At 45.2% G+C, this 19,296-nt stretch overlaps 1 protein-coding gene across 1 annotated transcript in view; it reads left to right on the top strand.

Moving 5' to 3' along the window:
• The window catches only part of LOC142664175 (disintegrin and metalloproteinase domain-containing protein 9-like), a 77,472-nt gene extending 71,962 nt beyond the window's left edge, over positions 1-5,510 (top strand). Inside the window, exons 21-23 of the mRNA XM_075843200.1 lie at positions 1,851-1,950; positions 3,029-3,078; positions 5,047-5,510. Of these exons, the coding sequence (XP_075699315.1) occupies positions 1,851-1,950; positions 3,029-3,078; positions 5,047-5,140 (244 nt within the window). The 3' untranslated portion in view covers positions 5,141-5,510. The remainder of the gene's footprint in view (positions 1-1,850; positions 1,951-3,028; positions 3,079-5,046) is intronic.
• Positions 5,511-19,296: the final 13,786 nt, after the last annotated feature.

The raw sequence follows: 19,296 nt of genomic DNA, 5'->3' as shown, positions 1-19,296 counted from the left end.
TATAAATAGGGTCCTTCCTGATTGACAGTCTCAGAGACCAATCAGAGACCTCAGTCTCGACTGGTATAATATGGGTAGGATTCTCTATAAATTATTACGAGAAATTGCAAAAATTATTAGCAGGACACCATGACTGCAAAAAACTATGACAGGTTGATGGAAAAATAAAGAAATAAGGAGGATATATATTGAATTTTTACTTTCTAAAAAAACTGTCATTTTAATTTTATAAATTTAAAAATAAAATGGATTGTATATTGAATGGCATGTAAATCCTATGATGGTAATGACGGTATACCTCGGACAGCGGAGAAGAAGGAACGCGTTTGTGTGAATCTAGCTTTCTGCTGAGTTTACACGTCTCGGATTTGTCGCAGATTTTCATTGTGGATTTTACCATTTGTAATGCAAAAGGCTGAGATCTGCATCAAATCCGCAACAAAATCTGCGACGTGTGAACTCAGCCTTAGGTATCAGCTGCATGATGGGACAACCCTTTATATTTACTGCCGTTCAGTAGAGTATGGAGCATACATTACACAGGAGTCCCGTAGATCAACCACAGTCTCCAACATCTAGTTCTGAAGGGGGAGAAGACATCCTGGCATTTGAATACTCTGCCCCCATCCAAAAATATTATTCTAGAAAGGCTTCTTACTAGATAACGGACCATTGGGCAACGCATGAGAAGGGGTGTATATCATTTCTGGAAGCAACTGGAGATTTTCCTGACCCTATGAGACCATACATATATTATTGCCTTCTTTTACTTCTCCAGACATCTTCACATGAGTTTTAGGCTTGATTTACACGGCATGGAAATACTATGGATTTTCTGCAGTATTTTTGCAGCAAAATACGCACTTTTTATGTGCGAATTTTGCTGCAGATTTTCCCCCTTCAATTAAAAGGCTGAAATACGCTGTAGACATCCGGAGCAGAATGAGCGAAAATACACACAATGCTCTGATTTGTTCAAACTTCATCCACATGGCTGGAACTGTAATCCGCTGTGAATCCAGCCTTAGGGTCAGTTCACACTTTGCGTAAATACTGCGGAAAATCCGCAGCAAATACAGTAGCGGCAAAGTGGATGAGATAAAATAAATCTCATCCACACGCTGCTTAAATACGGAGCGGAAAAAATGCTTAGAAATTAACATGCAGTGCAGAATTTTTTTGCGCAGCATGTCCATTTTATTTGCGTAAACGCTGCTTATTTGTTGTGAGTTTTCCACATTGAATTCAACCGGGAGGTAAAACCCACAACAAATAGCAGTTGCACCGATTCTGCCGCAAAAAACGCAACTCAGAAAAAAAAAATCTCATACTTGCCCAGAAGTCTGTGTTCCTTCCTCCAGGCCGGCCTCCTGGGATGACGTTTCATCCCATGTGACCACTGCACCCAATCCCAGGCTGTAGCGGCAGTCACATGGGATTAAACATCCTCCCAAGAGGCCGGCCCGGATGACGTCAGAGGGCCGACCTCCTGCGATAATGCTTCATTCTATGTGACCGCCGCTGCATCCAAACACAGGCTGCGTCATCCCAGGAACCCGGCCCTCTGACATCAGAGATCCCCCAAGCAGGAACAGTATGTGGGCACCTTGCTATCAAATGCCCTACCTCCCTATGTCTCCCTAACAATCCACCAGTATTTGAGAACCATCAAATTTATTAAACCAGTCCCTTTGAATGCAATCTAATAAACAGTAGGAAGCTGCTTTTTAGGTGACAGGGGTCCCCCATACTAAATTGACCCCCATGCAACCGCATAGGCTGTATTGGTGTGCCTGTCTTAACCAGAACTTATTCCATTTATTCCACCTTTTGCCTTTTTTTGTATACAGAGGTGGAAATGAACAAAGACAAGTGCAGAACACCAATGCCAATCGCAACCAGAATGTGAATGCCAATCATAACGCTGCCGGTAACATGCCAAGGAACCAGGTAACAAATACCCAACTGGATACTTGTATTTATACACACATGATCACACACGAGTAGATAGACCTGGTGTTAAAGACAATGTTTTATGAATTCAAGAACTTCTATATCAGGAAAAGTCATTTTACATACAACCATCGGGTCTATTAGGACCCCAATGTTTATACCTCCCATGCGCCACCAGCCTAGTGTGTTTCCGTGACTCCAAAGACTCCCCCAATTGATAAATATGAGAAATAGATATTGATCAGTAAATTAGTTACTCCAGTCTTAAATAATATTTTGAAGGTTTCCGCTATATCCAGTGAGCTTTTGTTTCTCATATTCAAAATAGGATCAGATTTTTAGAGTTTCTTAAAAACTTAAGAAGGTTTTAATCGGGCCGAACATAAAATTTCATTGTTAAACCTCAGATTGCATGTTCTCTACCAGTCCATCAAATCTACAGTTTAAGCGGATAATCATCTAAGTATCAGGGTATGTACACACGCTGTGTTTTCAGGCTTATTTCGGAGAGTAAATGCCCCGAAATACGCCTGAAAAACGGTAGCTGAACACCTACAAATATCTGCCCATTGAATTCAATGGGAAAAATGGCATTTTGTTCAGACGCCCCGTAAAAAGAAGGAGCATGTCACTTCTTGAGCCGTTTTTGGAGCTGTTTTTCATTGTGTCAATGGAAAAACAGCTCCAAAAACGGCTCCAAAAAACGCCTCAAAAAAACATTTTTAGCTTAAAAAACGGCTGAAAATCAGAGACTGTTTTCCCTTGAAAACAACTCAGATATTTTCAGTGATTTTTGATTCTGCGTGTGATCATACCCTGAAGGGATTATTAGGGGTCCACAGAAATCCTAGGGCCTTATAGCAAAACTAAGAGCTCCACCTAATGCACTACATAATTATTAAAGTTAAAGGGGTTTTCCGGGTCTAATTTTTTCCTACAAACGCCCCTTATGTCGCTGTGCTGATCTTTACTCCACCCCAAAATGAGTAGACGGAATACTGTGCAAGGGACTAAATAAATGTTTTAATCCCCATAATCTAACAATTCTGTAAAACTTTTTGTTTTATTTTTGCAGGACAAGTCTTTTTCTGATGTCTTTACTATATCGCATAACTTCCCACAAAGGTTTGTCAGATCTAAGTTTATTACTCATTGCTATTTTTGCTCAGAAATGAACAGTTTTTGGTAGCACAGGAAGCAGTTTGTAATCGGTCACCCGTAGACTTCTATTGGTCCTTCTATGATCCCTCTATATAAATACAATTTCATACAGAGACATACAGAAAATAATTGTAGCATGCTTCATCTGACAATATTGTAGAAGTAAAGGGGACCGCATATTTTTCAGTATATCGCTTTTATTGTGGCCAGTGTGACATACAGAGAATAGGCAACGTTTTGACCCGTAAGACTATTTTCACACGTGGCATAATTGCTGCAGATTTTTTACATCTGGAAAATCCACAGCATATTACAGTAGCAGAAAAGTGGATGAGATTAACAGATTGCTAGAGAAAGTTTCCGTGCAGAAATTTACCTGTTGTGCAGAGTTAGGCTGGATTCACACGACCATGTTACGTCCGTAAAGGACGGAACGTATTTCGGCCGCAAGTCCCGGACCGAACACAGTGCAGGGAGCCGGGCTCCTAGCATCATAGTTATGTACGACGCTAGGAGTCCCTGCCTCGCTGCAGGACAACTGTCCCGTACTGTAATCATGTTTTCAGTACGGGGCAGTAGTTCCACGGAGAGGCAGGGACTCCTAGCATCGTACATAACTATGACGCTAGGAGTCCCTGCCTCTCCGTGGAACTACTGTCCCGTACTGAAAACATGATTACAGTACAGGACAGTTGTCCCGCAGCGATTTTGGGACTCCTAGCGTCGTACATAACTATGATGATAGGAGCCCGGCTCCATGCAGTGTGTTCGGTCCGGGACTTGCGGCCGAAATACGTTCCATCCATTACGGACCGAACATGCTCTTGTGAACCCAGCCTTATTATATCCGTAGCATGCCACTTTCTACTGCAGAATGGTTGCGCATTTGTTGCAGATTTTCTCAATTTAGTTCAACAGGGAAGTGAAAAACCGCAACCAATGGCAAATGTTGCCATTTTTGATCAAGAATAGCTGCATTTCCACAGCAAAAAATTGCAACTAGATGAAAACACAAACCCTTTTTCCAATTTAACCCCTACCTGCACCGCAACGTGCCATTACGTCGTCGTGTGGGCGGTGATATATGGAGTGCATTCACGCACTGAGCGCGTTCCATATGCTGCAGGTGTCAGCTGTATATTACAGCTGATACCCGGGACAAACGGCCAGGAACAGCGATCTCACTGTTCCTGGCCGTTTAACCTCTCAAATGCTGCAGCCAATCGCGACTGCAGCATCTGAGACTTTAAAAAGAGGGGGTTTTACGCCTGGAATTAAGCCCGAAAATACGGCTTCAAAGTGTCGGCAAACATCTGCCTATTGAATTCAATGGGTCTTACGGTATTCTGTGCAGATGGGCTATTTTTTTACGCGCCGCTGTCAAAAGACGGCCGCGTCAAAGAAGTGCATGTCACTTCTTGGGACGTATTTGGAGCCTTTTTTATCATTGCCTCCATTGAAAAACAGCTCCAATTACGTCCGTTATGGACGCCGCGAAAAACGCGTGCACTTGGCAAAACATCTGAAATTCAGGAGCTGTTTTCGTCTGAAAACAGCTCCGTAATTTCAGACGTATTTTACCTTTGCGTGTGAATATACCCTAACAGGTCGAATTGTTGCTTATTCTCTGTATGTCGCCTTGGGCATAATAAATACTGAAAATGATGTTGTGGCCTCTACTACCTTTCGGGATTTATGTTTGGGAGTGAAGACCATCCCATATGTGCGTACTTGCATCCTGCCAGAAAGGTCTGTTGCTGTTTCACCTTTTTCACAACTGCGGTGACTATTGTAGAAGTATTCTTAGGATAGACCTTTAATGTGTGACCGGTGGGTGGCCGACCTCGGGCCAAACATTCAGAACAGAATTGGCCATTTTAGGGCATTCATACTTTGCTAATTTGAATACTTTTTTTTGTCTTCATTTTACAGACAACCTGTGCCGCCCAGAAGACCTCCCCCACCCTCCCGTCCTCCTCCTCAACTAGCCACAGCCCCTCAGTATGACTGGCCAGATAACGTCTGACAACAGTTCACACTGAACTAAACACCTCAGAACCAGTCACTGATAACTCTTAGGACAGAACCTTATTTCAAGACTTTTGCCAAAGTTCCAGACGGAGCGAATAATTCTGTGAATGGTGCTGCTAGATGAATGGATTATGTGTAGAGCGCTGATATAGTCTCATATTGTAATCATGAAGAACTGATTGTGAGGATAACCCGGGATGAAGGATTCATGATGAAAGCTACTAAATCCAGAACAAACATATTTAACACATCTCCCTGAAGGAATATTGCTTAGAAATGCACTTTTATGAGATTTCTTTGGAAACCTGTATATACAATTCTGTTTTTTTATGATGTCATAATGTGAAACCTTTATTATTTCTTTGCCTCAGCTTTTTATTCGAATACATTTCTGAAACGTAATCCTTTGTGGCGTCTCCAGTTCCTATCAAACTGATCAGTTCGAGCGTCTGTGTTGTCACTCGTTTCTTTGACATTTTGTGCCTGCGTGATGTCACTGGTTGTTTGCAAATGATAGGCTTGTGATGTCACTACTTTATTATAAGCCTATGGAATTAGGCTTCTTTGATGTCTTTGGTTTCCTGCAAACTGGTAGTTTCTCCTGGTTCTGTGATGCTACAACATTGTACTGATATATACGTGGAACTCCAGTATCAACCCTACTGGAACAAGCACTACAGTATGGGCACTGATAAATGGGGTACACATGCCCACTGCTAGGAATGGCACATTTATATAGGCACTTATGGCTGGCACAGTAGCATCGACACTGCTGATATATGGCTGGCGATACTATTGCTGTCATGACTGTATGGACACTGATAAATGTAGGCACATTTGTATGAGCATTAATATGGGCTGGCACTACAGTTTGAGCACTTATAGGAGGCTAGAACATTACAATGGCACTTATATGGCTTACACAGATCTGGGATCTGATATTTAGCTGGTACTTCAGTATAGGCTTTAATAGGACTGATACTATTGTATAAGTAGGTCTTGATATATTGTTGGCACAATTGTATGGGCAATATAACATGACTAGTGCTATGGACAATTGAATGTGACTGATAATATTGTTTGAACATGGTCACTACCTAATGCTGACATAACATGTAAGATATCTGTCGGTCAAATGCTCTCGCGGCTGATGTGCAACTGGGCTCCTCAAGGCAATAAGAAGCATTTCGCAAAGTTATGCAAAGGACTCAAAGTGTATACGGGGCCTAAACTCTCCAGAACGTGTATATTATATGAATCTCCTGGGACCAGGGGCGTAGCTAGGGGGGGCAGGCGGAGTCCCAGGCGCAACTAAGAGGGAAGGTGGGGAGGGGCGCCAGGGCCGCATCGTCCATGACGGCGGCCTGCTGCCTCTCTGAGAGGGCGGCGACGCCACTGAAACCAGCCGCCACCACCCCGTTTTGTACTATAGGCGATGAATGGGCGGGTACGTTCCGCCATTCAGCGCCTTTCAACGACTCAAGCGGCGTGATTACTTCTTTGCGCCGCTTGTGTCGTTGAAAGGCGCTGATTGACAGGGCAAGCGATGTGCCAGGAGCCTACCTGAAGGGGTAGAATTCGAGGTGGCCAAGATTGTGGACAGCAGGATGGTCCAAGGCTCCCTCTAGTACCTGGTCCATTGGAGAGGATACGGGCCTGAGGAGAGGACTTGGGTACCCGCCCGGGATGTTCACGCTGGGGTATTGCTCAGGAGGTTCCATCTTCGCTTCCCCAATAAGCCAGGTGCACCTAGAAAGGGTCCAGTGGCCCCTCTTAAAAGGGGGGGTACTGTAAAGGATATGCCAGACACAGCTTCTGTGTCGACTCCCGTGGGTAATCAGTCTGCACCTGCTCCTAAGTCTGAGAGAGTGACACGATCTTCTACCAGTCAGGCTTGGAGGCTGAGGAGTGGGAGAGCCTATCACAGCCTGGCCAGACGGAGCTAGCTCCCGCCCTCTGTCTATTTATACCTGCATTTCCTGCTCTTCCTTTGCCTGTGATTCTTTTCTGTTTCCTGGCTCTGCTGCTCCTGCTATCATTATTGACCTTGCTTCATTTTTTACCCTGGCTTTACTGACTACGCTCCTGCTCTGCGATTTGTACCTCGTACACTCCTGGTTTGACTCGGCTCGTTCACTACTCTTGTTGCTCACGGTGTTGCCGTGGGCAACTGGCCAATTTCCCTTAGCTTCTATGTACGCTTGTCTGTTTGTCTGTCGTGCACGTAGAGACCGTCGCCCAGTTGTACGCCGTCGCCTAGGACGGGCCGTGCAAGTAGGCAGGGACTGAGTGGCGGGTAGATTAGGGCTCACCTGTCTGTCTCCCTACCCCGACATTACACACCCATTCCAATTTCATTCTGCCTGACTGTAGTTTGCGCCGCACGAGAGACATGGAGTGATATGGGGGATTACAATCAGTGTACAGGGGTGCAGCTTATGACAGTGCTATATAAACTATGTGAAATAAATACAATGATAAACCGATAGAAATCTACCTGTGCCTAATAACACTGGGAATACACACAAACTTTTGCATGCTCACGGCGCGACACAGAGTCACTGGGGTGTCATGGAGAAGGGTGGCCATCACGTAACAGATGACGTAGCCCCATGTACATACAGGGAACACGGTACGTATCATAGGTATGTGTGTAACTAATACATATACATTCGTTGGTTTGCATTACGAGCAGCAGCAACATTAAAAGAGACAACATCTTTTCTACCCTCCAACATTTTTAAACGCAAAAAAGGTACAACATGGCCGTCTGAGAGAGAAAGACAGCAGTACATTTTATGTGTTGCCTTCGGTGTTACAGAAAGACAACCACTAAGGTTTCCTGTAGGGCTCATGAATTCATGCCAAAGAGCAATACAAGATGGCACACAGAGCTTTACTGCGTAGCCATGTGCATAAGGTCTAATAGTGTGTGCCCCCCAGAGTGCCTGCCCCAAGATGCCCCCGAGAGTACCTGTCCAAAGATGGCCCCCAGAGTTTCTTCTGCAGATACCACCCCCCAGATTGAGCGCCAAAGATGTCTACCAGAACCCAGTCTGCACTTTCCTCTTGCTCCGGGCTAGGGAGCAGTGTTGATATCATTGTACACATAAGATATATCATCAATAAGGTCTGATAGGTTATTTGTGAATCATCCAATAATAAATAGACCCTTAGTGGCAAGTTGTTGTCTCCAAAATTATCTCCAAATAGCGGTTGTCTTATGACGGTCTTTTGGGGCCCAATATTGTCTCAGAGCCGTAACTGCTTTCTTCTTCAATTGATCTGATTGACTCTTCTAAACTTAAAGGGTTTTTCCATCTCATGAAGTGATGGCATATTACTAAGATATGCCATCAATTTCTGATCAGTGAGGGTCCAACTGGTAGGACCCCTACAAATCCTGAAAATGGAGGGACGGCATTACTGGTTTAGTGCTGTGTCCCCTTCTCTGTTTTTCCTTGTACAGCACCAGGCTGCAGTACAGCCTTATTCAAGTAAAAGGGGACGTGCTGCAGAGATAACTATGATAGGATCAGATTTTTAGAGTTTCTTAAAAACTTAAGAAGGTTTTAATCGGCCGAACATAAAATGTCATTGTTAAACCTCAGATTGCATGTTCTCTACCAGTCCATCAAATCTACAGTTTAAGCGGATAATCATCTAAGTATCAGGGTATGTACACACGCTGTGTTTTCAGGCTTATTTCGGAGAGTAAATGCCCCGAAATATGCCTGAAAAACGGTAGCTGAACACCTACAAATATCTGCCCATTTAATTCAATGGGAAAAATGGCATTTTGTTCAGACGCCCCGTAAAAAGAAGGAGCATGTCACTTCTTGAGCCGTTTTTGGAGCTGTTTTTCATTGTGTCAATGGAAAAACAGCTCCAAAAACGGCTCCAAAAAACGCCTCAAAAAAACATTTTTAGCTTAAAAAACGGCTGAAAATCAGAGACTGTTTTCCCTTGAAAACAACTCAGATATTTTCAGTGATTTTTGATTTTGCGTGTGATCATACCCTGAAGGGATTATTAGGGGTCCACAGAAATCCTAGGGCCTTATAGCAAAACTAAGAGCTCCACCTAATGCACTACATAATTATTAAAGTTAAAGGGGTTTTCCGGGTCTAATTTTTTCCTACAAACGACCCTTATGTCGCTGTGCTGATCTTTACTCCACCCCAAAATGAGTAGACGGAATACTGTGCAAGGGACTAAATAAATGTTTTAATCCCCATAATCTAACAATTCTGTAAAACTTTTTGTTTTATTTTTGCAGGACAAGTCTTTTTCTGATGTCTTTACTATATCGCATAACTTCCCACAAAGGTTTGTCAGATCTAAGTTTATTACTCATTGCTATTTTTGCTCAGAAATGAACAGTTTTTGGTAGCACAGGAAGCAGTTTGTAATCGGTCACCCGTAGACTTCTATTGGTCCTTCTATGATCCCTCTATATAAATACAATTTCATACAGAGACATACAGAAAATAATTGTAGCATGCTTCATCTGACAATATTGTAGAAGTAAAGGGGACCGCATATTTTTCAGTATATCGCTTTTATTGTGGCCAGTGTGACATACAGAGAATAGGCAACGTTTTGACCCGTAAGACTATTTTCACACGTGGCATAATTGCTGCAGATTGTTTACATCTGGAAAATCCACAGCATATTACAGTAGCAGAAAAGTGGATGAGATTAACAGATTGCTAGAGAAAGTTTCCGTGCAGAAATTTACCTGTTGTGCAGAGTTAGGCTGGATTCACACGACCATGTTACGTCCGTAAAGGACGGAACGTATTTCGGCCGCAAGTCCCGGACCGAACACAGTGCAGGGAGCCGGGCTCCTAGCATCATAGTTATGTACGACGCTAGGAGTCCCTGCCTCGCTGCAGGACAACTGTCCCGTACTGTAATCATGTTTTCAGTATGAGACAGTAGTTCCACGGAGAGGCAGGGACTCCTAGCATCGTACATAACTATGATGCTAGGAGTCCCTGCCTCTCCGTGGAACTACTGTCCCGTACTGAAAACATGATTACAGTACAGGACAGTTGTCCCGCAGCGATTTTGGGACTCCTAGCGTCGTACATAACTATGATGATAGGAGCCCGGCTCCATGCAGTGTGTTCGGTCCGGGACTTGCGGCCGAAATACGTTCCATCCATTACGGACCGAACATGCTCTTGTGAACCCAGCCTTATTATATCCGTAGCATGCCACTTTCTACTGCAGAATGGTTGCGCATTTGTTGCAGATTTTCTCAATTTAGTTCAACAGGGAAGTGAAAAACCGCAACCAATGGCAAATGTTGCCATTTTTGATCAAGAATAGCTGCATTTCCACAGCAAAAAATTGCAACTAGATGAAAACACAAACCCTTTTTCCAATTTAACCCCTACCTGCACCGCAACGTGCCATTACGTCGTCGTGTGGGCGGTGATATATGGAGTGCATTCACGCACTGAGCGCGTTCCATATGCTGCAGGTGTCAGCTGTATATTACAGCTGATACCCGGGACAAACGGCCAGGAACAGCGATCTCACTGTTCCTGGCCGTTTAACCTCTCAAATGCTGCAGCCAATCGCGACTGCAGCATCTGAGACTTTAAAAAGAGGGGGTTTTACGCCTGGAATTAAGCCCGAAAATACGGCTTCAAAGTGTCGGCAAACATCTGCCTATTGAATTCAATGGGTCTTACGGTGTTCTGTGCAGACGGGCTATTTTTTTACGCGCCGCTGTCAAAAGACGGCCGCGTCAAAGAAGTGCATGTCACTTCTTGGGACGTATTTGGAGCCTTTTTTATCATTGCCTCCATTGAAAAACAGCTCCAATTACGTCCGTTATGGACGCCGCGAAAAACGCGTGCACTTGGCAAAACATCTGAAATTCAGGAGCTGTTTTCGTCTGAAAACAGCTCCGTAATTTCAGACGTATTTTACCTTTGCGTGTGAATATACCCTAACAGGTCGAATTGTTGCTTATTCTCTGTATGTCGCCTTGGGCATAATAAATACTGAAAATGATGTTGTGGCCTCTACTACCTTTCGGGATTTATGTTTGGGAGTGAAGACCATCCCATATGTGCGTACTTGCATCCTGCCAGAAAGGTCTGTTGCTGTTTCACCTTTTTCACAACTGCGGTGACTATTGTAGAAGTATTCTTAGGATAGACCTTTAATGTGTGACCGGTGGGTGGCCGACCTCGGGCCAAACATTCAGAACAGAATTGGCCATTTTAGGGCATTCATACTTTGCTAATTTGAATACTTTTTTTTGTCTTCATTTTACAGACAACCTGTGCCGCCCAGAAGACCTCCCCCACCCTCCCGTCCTCCTCCTCAACTAGCCACAGCCCCTCAGTATGACTGGCCAGATAACGTCTGACAACAGTTCACACTGAACTAAACACCTCAGAACCAGTCACTGATAACTCTTAGGACAGAACCTTATTTCAAGACTTTTGCCAAAGTTCCAGACGGAGCGAATAATTCTGTGAATGGTGCTGCTAGATGAATGGATTATGTGTAGAGCGCTGATATAGTGTCATATTGTAATCATGAAGAACTGATTGTGAGGATAACCCGGGATGAAGGATTCATGATGAAAGCTACTAAATCCAGAACAAACATATTTAACACATCTCCCTGAAGGAATATTGCTTAGAAATGCACTTTTATGAGATTTCTTTGGAAACCTGTATATACAATTCTGTTTTTTTATGATGTCATAATGTGAAACCTTTATTATTTCTTTGCCTCAGCTTTTTATTCGAATACATTTCTGAAACGTAATCCTTTGTGGCGTCTCCAGTTCCTATCAAACTGATCAGTTCGAGCGTCTGTGTTGTCACTCGTTTCTTTGACATTTTGTGCCTGCGTGATGTCACTGGTTGTTTGCAAATGATAGGCTTGTGATGTCACTACTTTATTATAAGCCTATGGAATTAGGCTTCTTTGATGTCTTTGGTTTCCTGCAAACTGGTAGTTTCTCCTGGTTCTGTGATGCTACAACATTGTACTGATATATACGTGGAACTCCAGTATCAACCCTACTGGAACAAGCACTACAGTATGGGCACTGATAAATGGGGTACACATGCCCACTGCTAGGAATGGCACATTTATATAGGCACTTATGGCTGGCACAGTAGCATCGACACTGCTGATATATGGCTGGCGATACTATTGCTGTCATGACTGTATGGACACTGATAAATGTAGGCACATTTGTATGAGCATTAATATGGGCTGGCACTACAGTTTGAGCACTTATAGGAGGCTAGAACATTACAATGGCACTTATATGGCTTACACAGATCTGGGATCTGATATTTAGCTGGTACTTCAGTATAGGCTTTAATAGGACTGATACTATTGTATAAGTAGGTCTTGATATATTGTTGGCACAATTGTATGGGCAATATAACATGACTAGTGCTACTTTATGGACAATTGAATGTGACTGATATTATTGTTTGAACATGGTCACTACCTAATGCTGACATAACATGTAAGATATCTGTCGGTCAAATGCTCTCGCGGCTGATGTGCAACTGGGCTCCTCAAGGCAATAAGAAGCATTTCGCAAAGTTATGCAAAGGACTCAAAGTGTATACGGGGCCTAAACTCTCCAGAACGTGTATATTATATGAATCTCCTGGGACCAGGGGCGTAGCTAGGTGGGGCAGGCCGAGTCCCAGGCGCAACTAAGAGGGAAGGTGGGGAGGGGCGCCAGGGCCGCATCGTCCATGACGGCGGCCTGCTGCCTCTCTGAGAGGGCGGCGACGCCACTGAAACCAGCCGCCACCACCCCGTTTTGTACTATAGGCGATGAATGGCCGGGTACGTTCCGCCATTCAGCGCCTTTCAACGACTCAAGCGGCGTGATTACTTCTTTGCGCCGCTTGTGTCGTTGAAAGGCGCTGATTGACAGGGCAAGCGATGTGCCAGGAGCCTACCTGAAGGGGTAGAATTCGAGGTGGCCAAGATTGTGGACAGCAGGATGGTCCAAGGCTCCCTCTAGTACCTGGTCCATTGGAGAGGATACGGGCCTGAGGAGAGGACTTGGGTACCCGCCCGGGATGTTCACGCTGGGGTATTGCTCAGGAGGTTCCATCTTCGCTTCCCCAATAAGCCAGGTGCACCTAGAAAGGGTCCAGTGGCCCCTCTTAAAAGGGGGGGTACTGTAAAGGATATGCCAGACACAGCTTCTGTGTCGACTCCCGTGGGTAATCAGTCTGCACCTGCTCCTAAGTCTGAGAGAGTGACACGATCTTCTACCAGTCAGGCTTGGAGGCTGAGGAGTGGGAGAGCCTATCACAGCCTGGCCAGACGGAGCTAGCTCCCGCCCTCTGTCTATTTATACCTGCATTTCCTGCTCTTCCTTTGCCTGTGATTCTTTTCTGTTTCCTGGCTCTGCTGCTCCTGCTATCATTATTGACCTTGCTTCATTTTTGACCCTGGCTTTACGGACTACGCTCCTGCTCTGCGATTTGTACCTCGTACACTCCTGGTTTGACTCGGCTCGTTCACTACTCTTGTTGCTCACGGTGTTGCCGTGGGCAACTGGCCCATTTCCCTTAGCTTCTATGTACGCTTGTCTGTTTGTCTGTCGTGCACGTAGAGACCGTCGCCCAGTTGTACGCCGTCGCCTAGGACGGGCCGTGCAAGTAGGCAGGGACTGAGTGGCGGGTAGATTAGGGCTCACCTGTCTGTCTCCCTACCCCGACATTACACACCCATTCCAATTTCATTCTGCCTGACTGTAGTTTGCGCCGCACGAGAGACATGGAGTGATATGGGGGATTACAATCAGTGTACAGGGGTGCAGCTTATGACAGTGCTATATAAACTATGTGAAATAAATACAATGATAAACCGATAGAAATCTACCTGTGCCTAATAACACTGGGAATACACACAAACTTTTGCATGCTCACGGCGCGACACAGAGTCACTGGGGTGTCATGGAGAAGGGTGGCCATCACGTAACAGATGACGTAGCCCCATGTACATACAGGGAACACGGTACGTATCATAGGTATGTGTGTAACTAATACATATACATTCGTTGGTTTGCATTACGAGCAGCAGCAACATTAAAAGAGACAACATCTTTTCTACCCTCCAACATTTTTAAACGCAAAAAAGGTACAACATGGCCGTCTGAGAGAGAAAGACAGCAGTACATTTTCTGTGTTGCCTTCGGTGTTACAGAAAGACAACCACTAAGGTTTCCTGTAGGGCTCATGAATTCATGCCAAAGAGCAATACAAGATGGCACACAGAGCTTTACTGCGTAGCCATGTGCATAAGGTCTAATAGTGTGTGCCCCCCAGAGTGCCTGCCCCAAGATGCCCCCGAGAGTACCTGTCCAAAGATGGCCCCCAGAGTTTCTTCTGCAGATACCACCCCCCAGATTGAGCGCCAAAGATGTCTACTAGAACCCAGTCTGCACTTTCCTCTTGCTCCGGGCTAGGGAGCAGTGTTGATATCATTGTACACATAAGATATATCATCAATAAGGTCTGATAGGTTATTTGTGAATCATCCAATAATAAATAGACCCTTAGTGGCAAGTGGTTGTCTCCAAAATTATCTCCAAATAGCGGTTGTCTTATGACGGTCTTTTGGGGCCCAATATTGTCTCAGAGCCGTAACTGCTTTCTTCTTCAATTGATCTGATTGACTCTTCTAAACTTAAAGGGTTTTTCCATCTCATGAAGTGATGGCATATTACTAAGATATGCCATCAATTTCTGATCAGTGAGGGTCCAACTGGTAGGACCTCTACAAATCCTGAAAATGGAGGGACGGCATTACTGGTTTAGTGCTGTGTCCCCTTCTCTGTTTTTCCTTGTACAGCACCAGGCTGCAGTACAGCCTTATTCAGTAAAAGGGGACGTGCTGCAGAGATAACTATGAAAGCAGACTCATCGTTAAAGCAACACTGCAGCCCCTTCATTCTCAGGATCGGTGGAGGACCCAGTAGGGTTGCCACCTTCTTCATAAAAAATACTTGCTAGGGAAAAGGGGATGTGGTTGGGGGCGTAGCTTAACACGCAGTGTGATTTCACACTTAAAGCGTACCTCCAGTTATTAAAACTGGCCTCCACACAGTATGACGCCCCCATAACTGCCTCCAACACAGTACAATGCCCCTCTAGCGCATCCGACACACAGTATAATTCCCCTATAGCTGTCCCCACCCAGTATAATGCCTCTATAGCTGACCCCCACAGTATAATGCCCCCATAGCTGCCCTCCACACCCGGTCAAATGCCTTTTTTGTGACTAATAAAAATAATAACATAAATACTCACCTAACCCCGTTCCCACTAAAATTTCAGGAGATCCCCCTGCTCCTCCGGTCTATGTAGTATGTGGCTTTGTGCAGACATGCACGATGACGTCACTGCATCATTACTGTCTGCCCTGAACCACTCACGTCCGGCTTTATGTAGTAAATAGTAGAGCAGGGAGCTGTCGGCTCCCTGCTCCACCATTGGATTCAACTGTATCTGCGTCCTGAGGAGGCAGATACCATAGAAACCGGGACATGCAACATCTAAATCTGAAAAATACATATGGCAAATGAAAAATACCGGACTCCTATAAGGCTGTTAAAAAAAAATATACTGGCACCGGCCCAACCATAAAAGTATCGGTCAGGCTGTTAGAATATATCGGCCCGGTGGCAACCTTAGGATCTAGCAGTCTGGTCCACAACATTTTAGAACGTGATGGCATATGCTAGTGATACGCCATCACTTTATGAGATCGGAAAAACCCTTTTAGGATTTGTTCACATCTGCGTCAGAGATACCTTAGGGGCCTCCGTCGCAGATTCTGTTATTTTTGGTGGACAAAATGGCAAAGCATGCAGTACTATTTTGTTCAGCATAATGACAGAAACCATGATGGAAACCTGACGGAACCCATTAAAGTGTGGCTAAACGTTCGACAAACTTCTGACATGTCAGAAGTTTGGATTGGTGGGGTCCGAGCACTGAGACCCCCATCAATCGCTAGAACGAAGCAGCTGAAGTGCTCGTGTGAGCGCTCAGTGTATGTTCGGCTTTTTCCGGAAATAAATGTTATCGGTGTACGGACTCAATAGAAAGTCTATGAGCCCGTACTCCGATACATCGGCTTTCCGGAAAAAGCCGAACAGACACGAAGTGGCTGAGCGTTCACACGAGCACTTCAGCTGCTTCGTTCTAGCGATTGGTGGGGGTCTCAGTGCTCGGACCCACTGGCGTAGCTATAGGGGTCGCAGCGGTCGCAATTGCGACCGGGCCCCGAAGCCAGGGGGGCCCACGGCCCCCCGCACCACATCAATAAAAAGTTACTATAGTAACTCGGGCCGCGGGCCCCTGTTACTATAGTAACATACTTTACTTACCTTCCTGGTTCCGGATGGCAGCGGAGGTCCTGAGGTCAGGCGCTGTGCGCAGCGCATGACGTCACAGCGCTATGCGCCGCGCACAGCATCGAGACGACAGAACTCCCGCCGCGGTCGAAGAGGAAGGTAAGATAGCCCTGACTGGCGGGGTCCGACTCCCGGGACCCGCAAATCAGCTGTTTTGAAGGGGCCGCAGCACTCGTACGAGATCTGCTCCCCTTCATTCCTGTCACTTCATTCCGGTCACACTGTGAATCCGTGTTTCGGCGATTCACAGTGTGAGCGAGTAGTGAAATGAAGGGGAAGCAGCTCTCGTACGAGTGCTGCGGCCCCTTCAAAACAGCTGATTTGCGGGTCCCGGGAGACACATCAGCTATTGATGGCCTATCCTGAGGATAGGCCATCAATGTTTAGGGAATGCACAACCCCTAAGCCTATGATGTAGCAGGCTTAGGGGGCCCATGAGACAGGATCACAGATTGTGTGATCCTGTCTGCTGGGCCCTGTATCTAAGCCAATCACATGGTAGGCTTAGATACATGGCCCATGTGTGATCCTGTCTGCTGGGCCCTGTATCTAAGCCAATCACATGGTAGGCTTAGATACATGGCCCATGCGTGATCCTGTCTGCTGGGCCCTGTATCTAAGCCAATCACATGATAGGCTTAGATACATGGCCCATGCGTGATCCTGTCTGCTGGGCCCTGTATCTAAGCCAATCACATGGTAGGCTTAGATACATGGCCCATGTGTGATCCTGTCTGATGGGCCCTGTATATAAGCCAATCACATGGTAGGCTTAGATACATGGCCCATGTGTGATCCTGTCTGCTTGTCCCTGTATCTAAGCCTACCACACTGTAGGTTTAGATACAGGCCCCAGCACACAGTAATCTTATACTGTATAAGATTACTGTCTGCTGGACCCTGTATTTAAGCCTACGTTGTGGTAGGCTTAGATACAGGGTCCCACAGACAGTATCACACATGGGCCCTGTATCTAAGCCTAACACATGTGTTACTAATCATTTTTTGTGTGTTTTCTTACAGGTTCGGTCGTTGGACTACGTCGGATTCCAGGACTACTTCGGACGACAGCTTTTTTTTTATGATCAATAAAATGGTTAATGAGGGTTGTGTGTTTTTTTTTTTTATTTCAATAAAATATTTTTTCTATGTCTTTGTGTTTTTTTTTAAACTATATTACTACCGCCTTAGTAATGGCCGCCGGCTGATTGACAGCATCCATTGCTAAGGCGGGGCTTAGTGTTAGCCGGTGCAGAGGCTAACACTAACCCCCATTATTACCCCGGTACCCACCAACACCAGGGGTGGTGGGAAGAGCCGGGTACGATCCAGTACCTGACCATCTGTAGTGATGGTCGGCTACTAGGGTTGTGGCAGGCTGGTATTATCAGGAGGGGAAAGGCCAAAAACAGTGGCCCTTCCTACCCTGATGATGCTAGGCTGCTGCTGCTGCTGCTTTATTGTATCTGGCTGGTTATGAAAAATGGGGGGGACCCCACATCGTTCTTTCCAATTATTATTATTTTTTTTTTAAATGACGTGGGGTCCCCTGGTCCACTGGTTCGTACCCGACTCTTCCCAGTACTCCTGGTGGCGGTGGGTACCGGGGTAATAATGGGGGTTAGTGTAGCCTCTGCACCGGCTAACATTAAGCCCCACCTTAGTAATGGAGGTTGTCAATCAGCCAGCGGCCATTACTAAGGCGGTGATAATAAAGTTTAAAAAGATACAAGCACATAGAAAAAATGTTTTGTTGAAATAAAAAAACAACCCTCATTAACCATTTTATGGAGAATAAAAAAAACGCCGTCATTGAAGTCCTCGTATCCGAAGTCCAACAACCGAACCTGTAAAAAAACACAAACACACAAAAATAATCAGTAACACATAAAGAAGCAAAATTATTATTCTTACCTATCCTGGGTCCAGCGCTGGAGACGCAATGTCAGCGAGCTGGCCCTGTATCTAATCCAATCATGTGTGATACGGTCTGCTGAGCTGTGTATCTAATCCAATCATGTGTGATACTGTCTGCTGAGCCACTGTATCTAATCCTATCATGTGTGATACTGTCTGCTGGGCCACTGTATCTAATCGTATCTTGTGTGATACTGTCTGCTGGGCCCTATATCTAATCCGATCATGTGTGATACTGTCTGCTGAGCCACTGTATCTAATCCTATCATGTGTGATACTGCCTTCTGAGCCACTGTATCTAATCCTATCATGTGTGGTACTGTCTGCTGAGCCACTGTATCTAATCCTATCATGTGTGGTACTGTCTGCTGAGCCACTGTATCTAATCCTATCATGTGTGATACTGTCTGCTGAGCCGCTGTATCTAATCCTATCATGTGTGATACTGTCTGCTGAGTCATTGTATCTAATCCTATCATGTGTGGTACTGTATGCTGAGCAACTGTATCTAATCGTATCATGTGTGATACTGTCTGCTGGGCCACTGTATCTAATCCTATCATGTGTGATACTGTCTGCTGAGCCACTGTATCTAATCCTATCATGTGTGATACTGTCTGCTCAGCCACTGTATCTAATCCTATCATGTGTGATACTGTCTGCTGATCCGCTGTATCTAATCCTATCATGTGTGATACTGTCTGCTGGGCCACTGTATCTAATCCTATCATGTGTGATACTGTCTGCTCAGCCACTGTATCTAATCCTATCATGTGTGATACTGTCTGCTCAGCCAC

Source organism: Rhinoderma darwinii, chromosome 11 (assembly GCF_050947455.1).
Source record: "Rhinoderma darwinii isolate aRhiDar2 chromosome 11, aRhiDar2.hap1, whole genome shotgun sequence".
Classification (NCBI taxonomy): Eukaryota; Metazoa; Chordata; class Amphibia; order Anura; family Rhinodermatidae; genus Rhinoderma; species Rhinoderma darwinii.
Note: the sequence above shows the minus strand (reverse complement) of the source record. Positions and strands in the feature narration are given on the sequence as shown.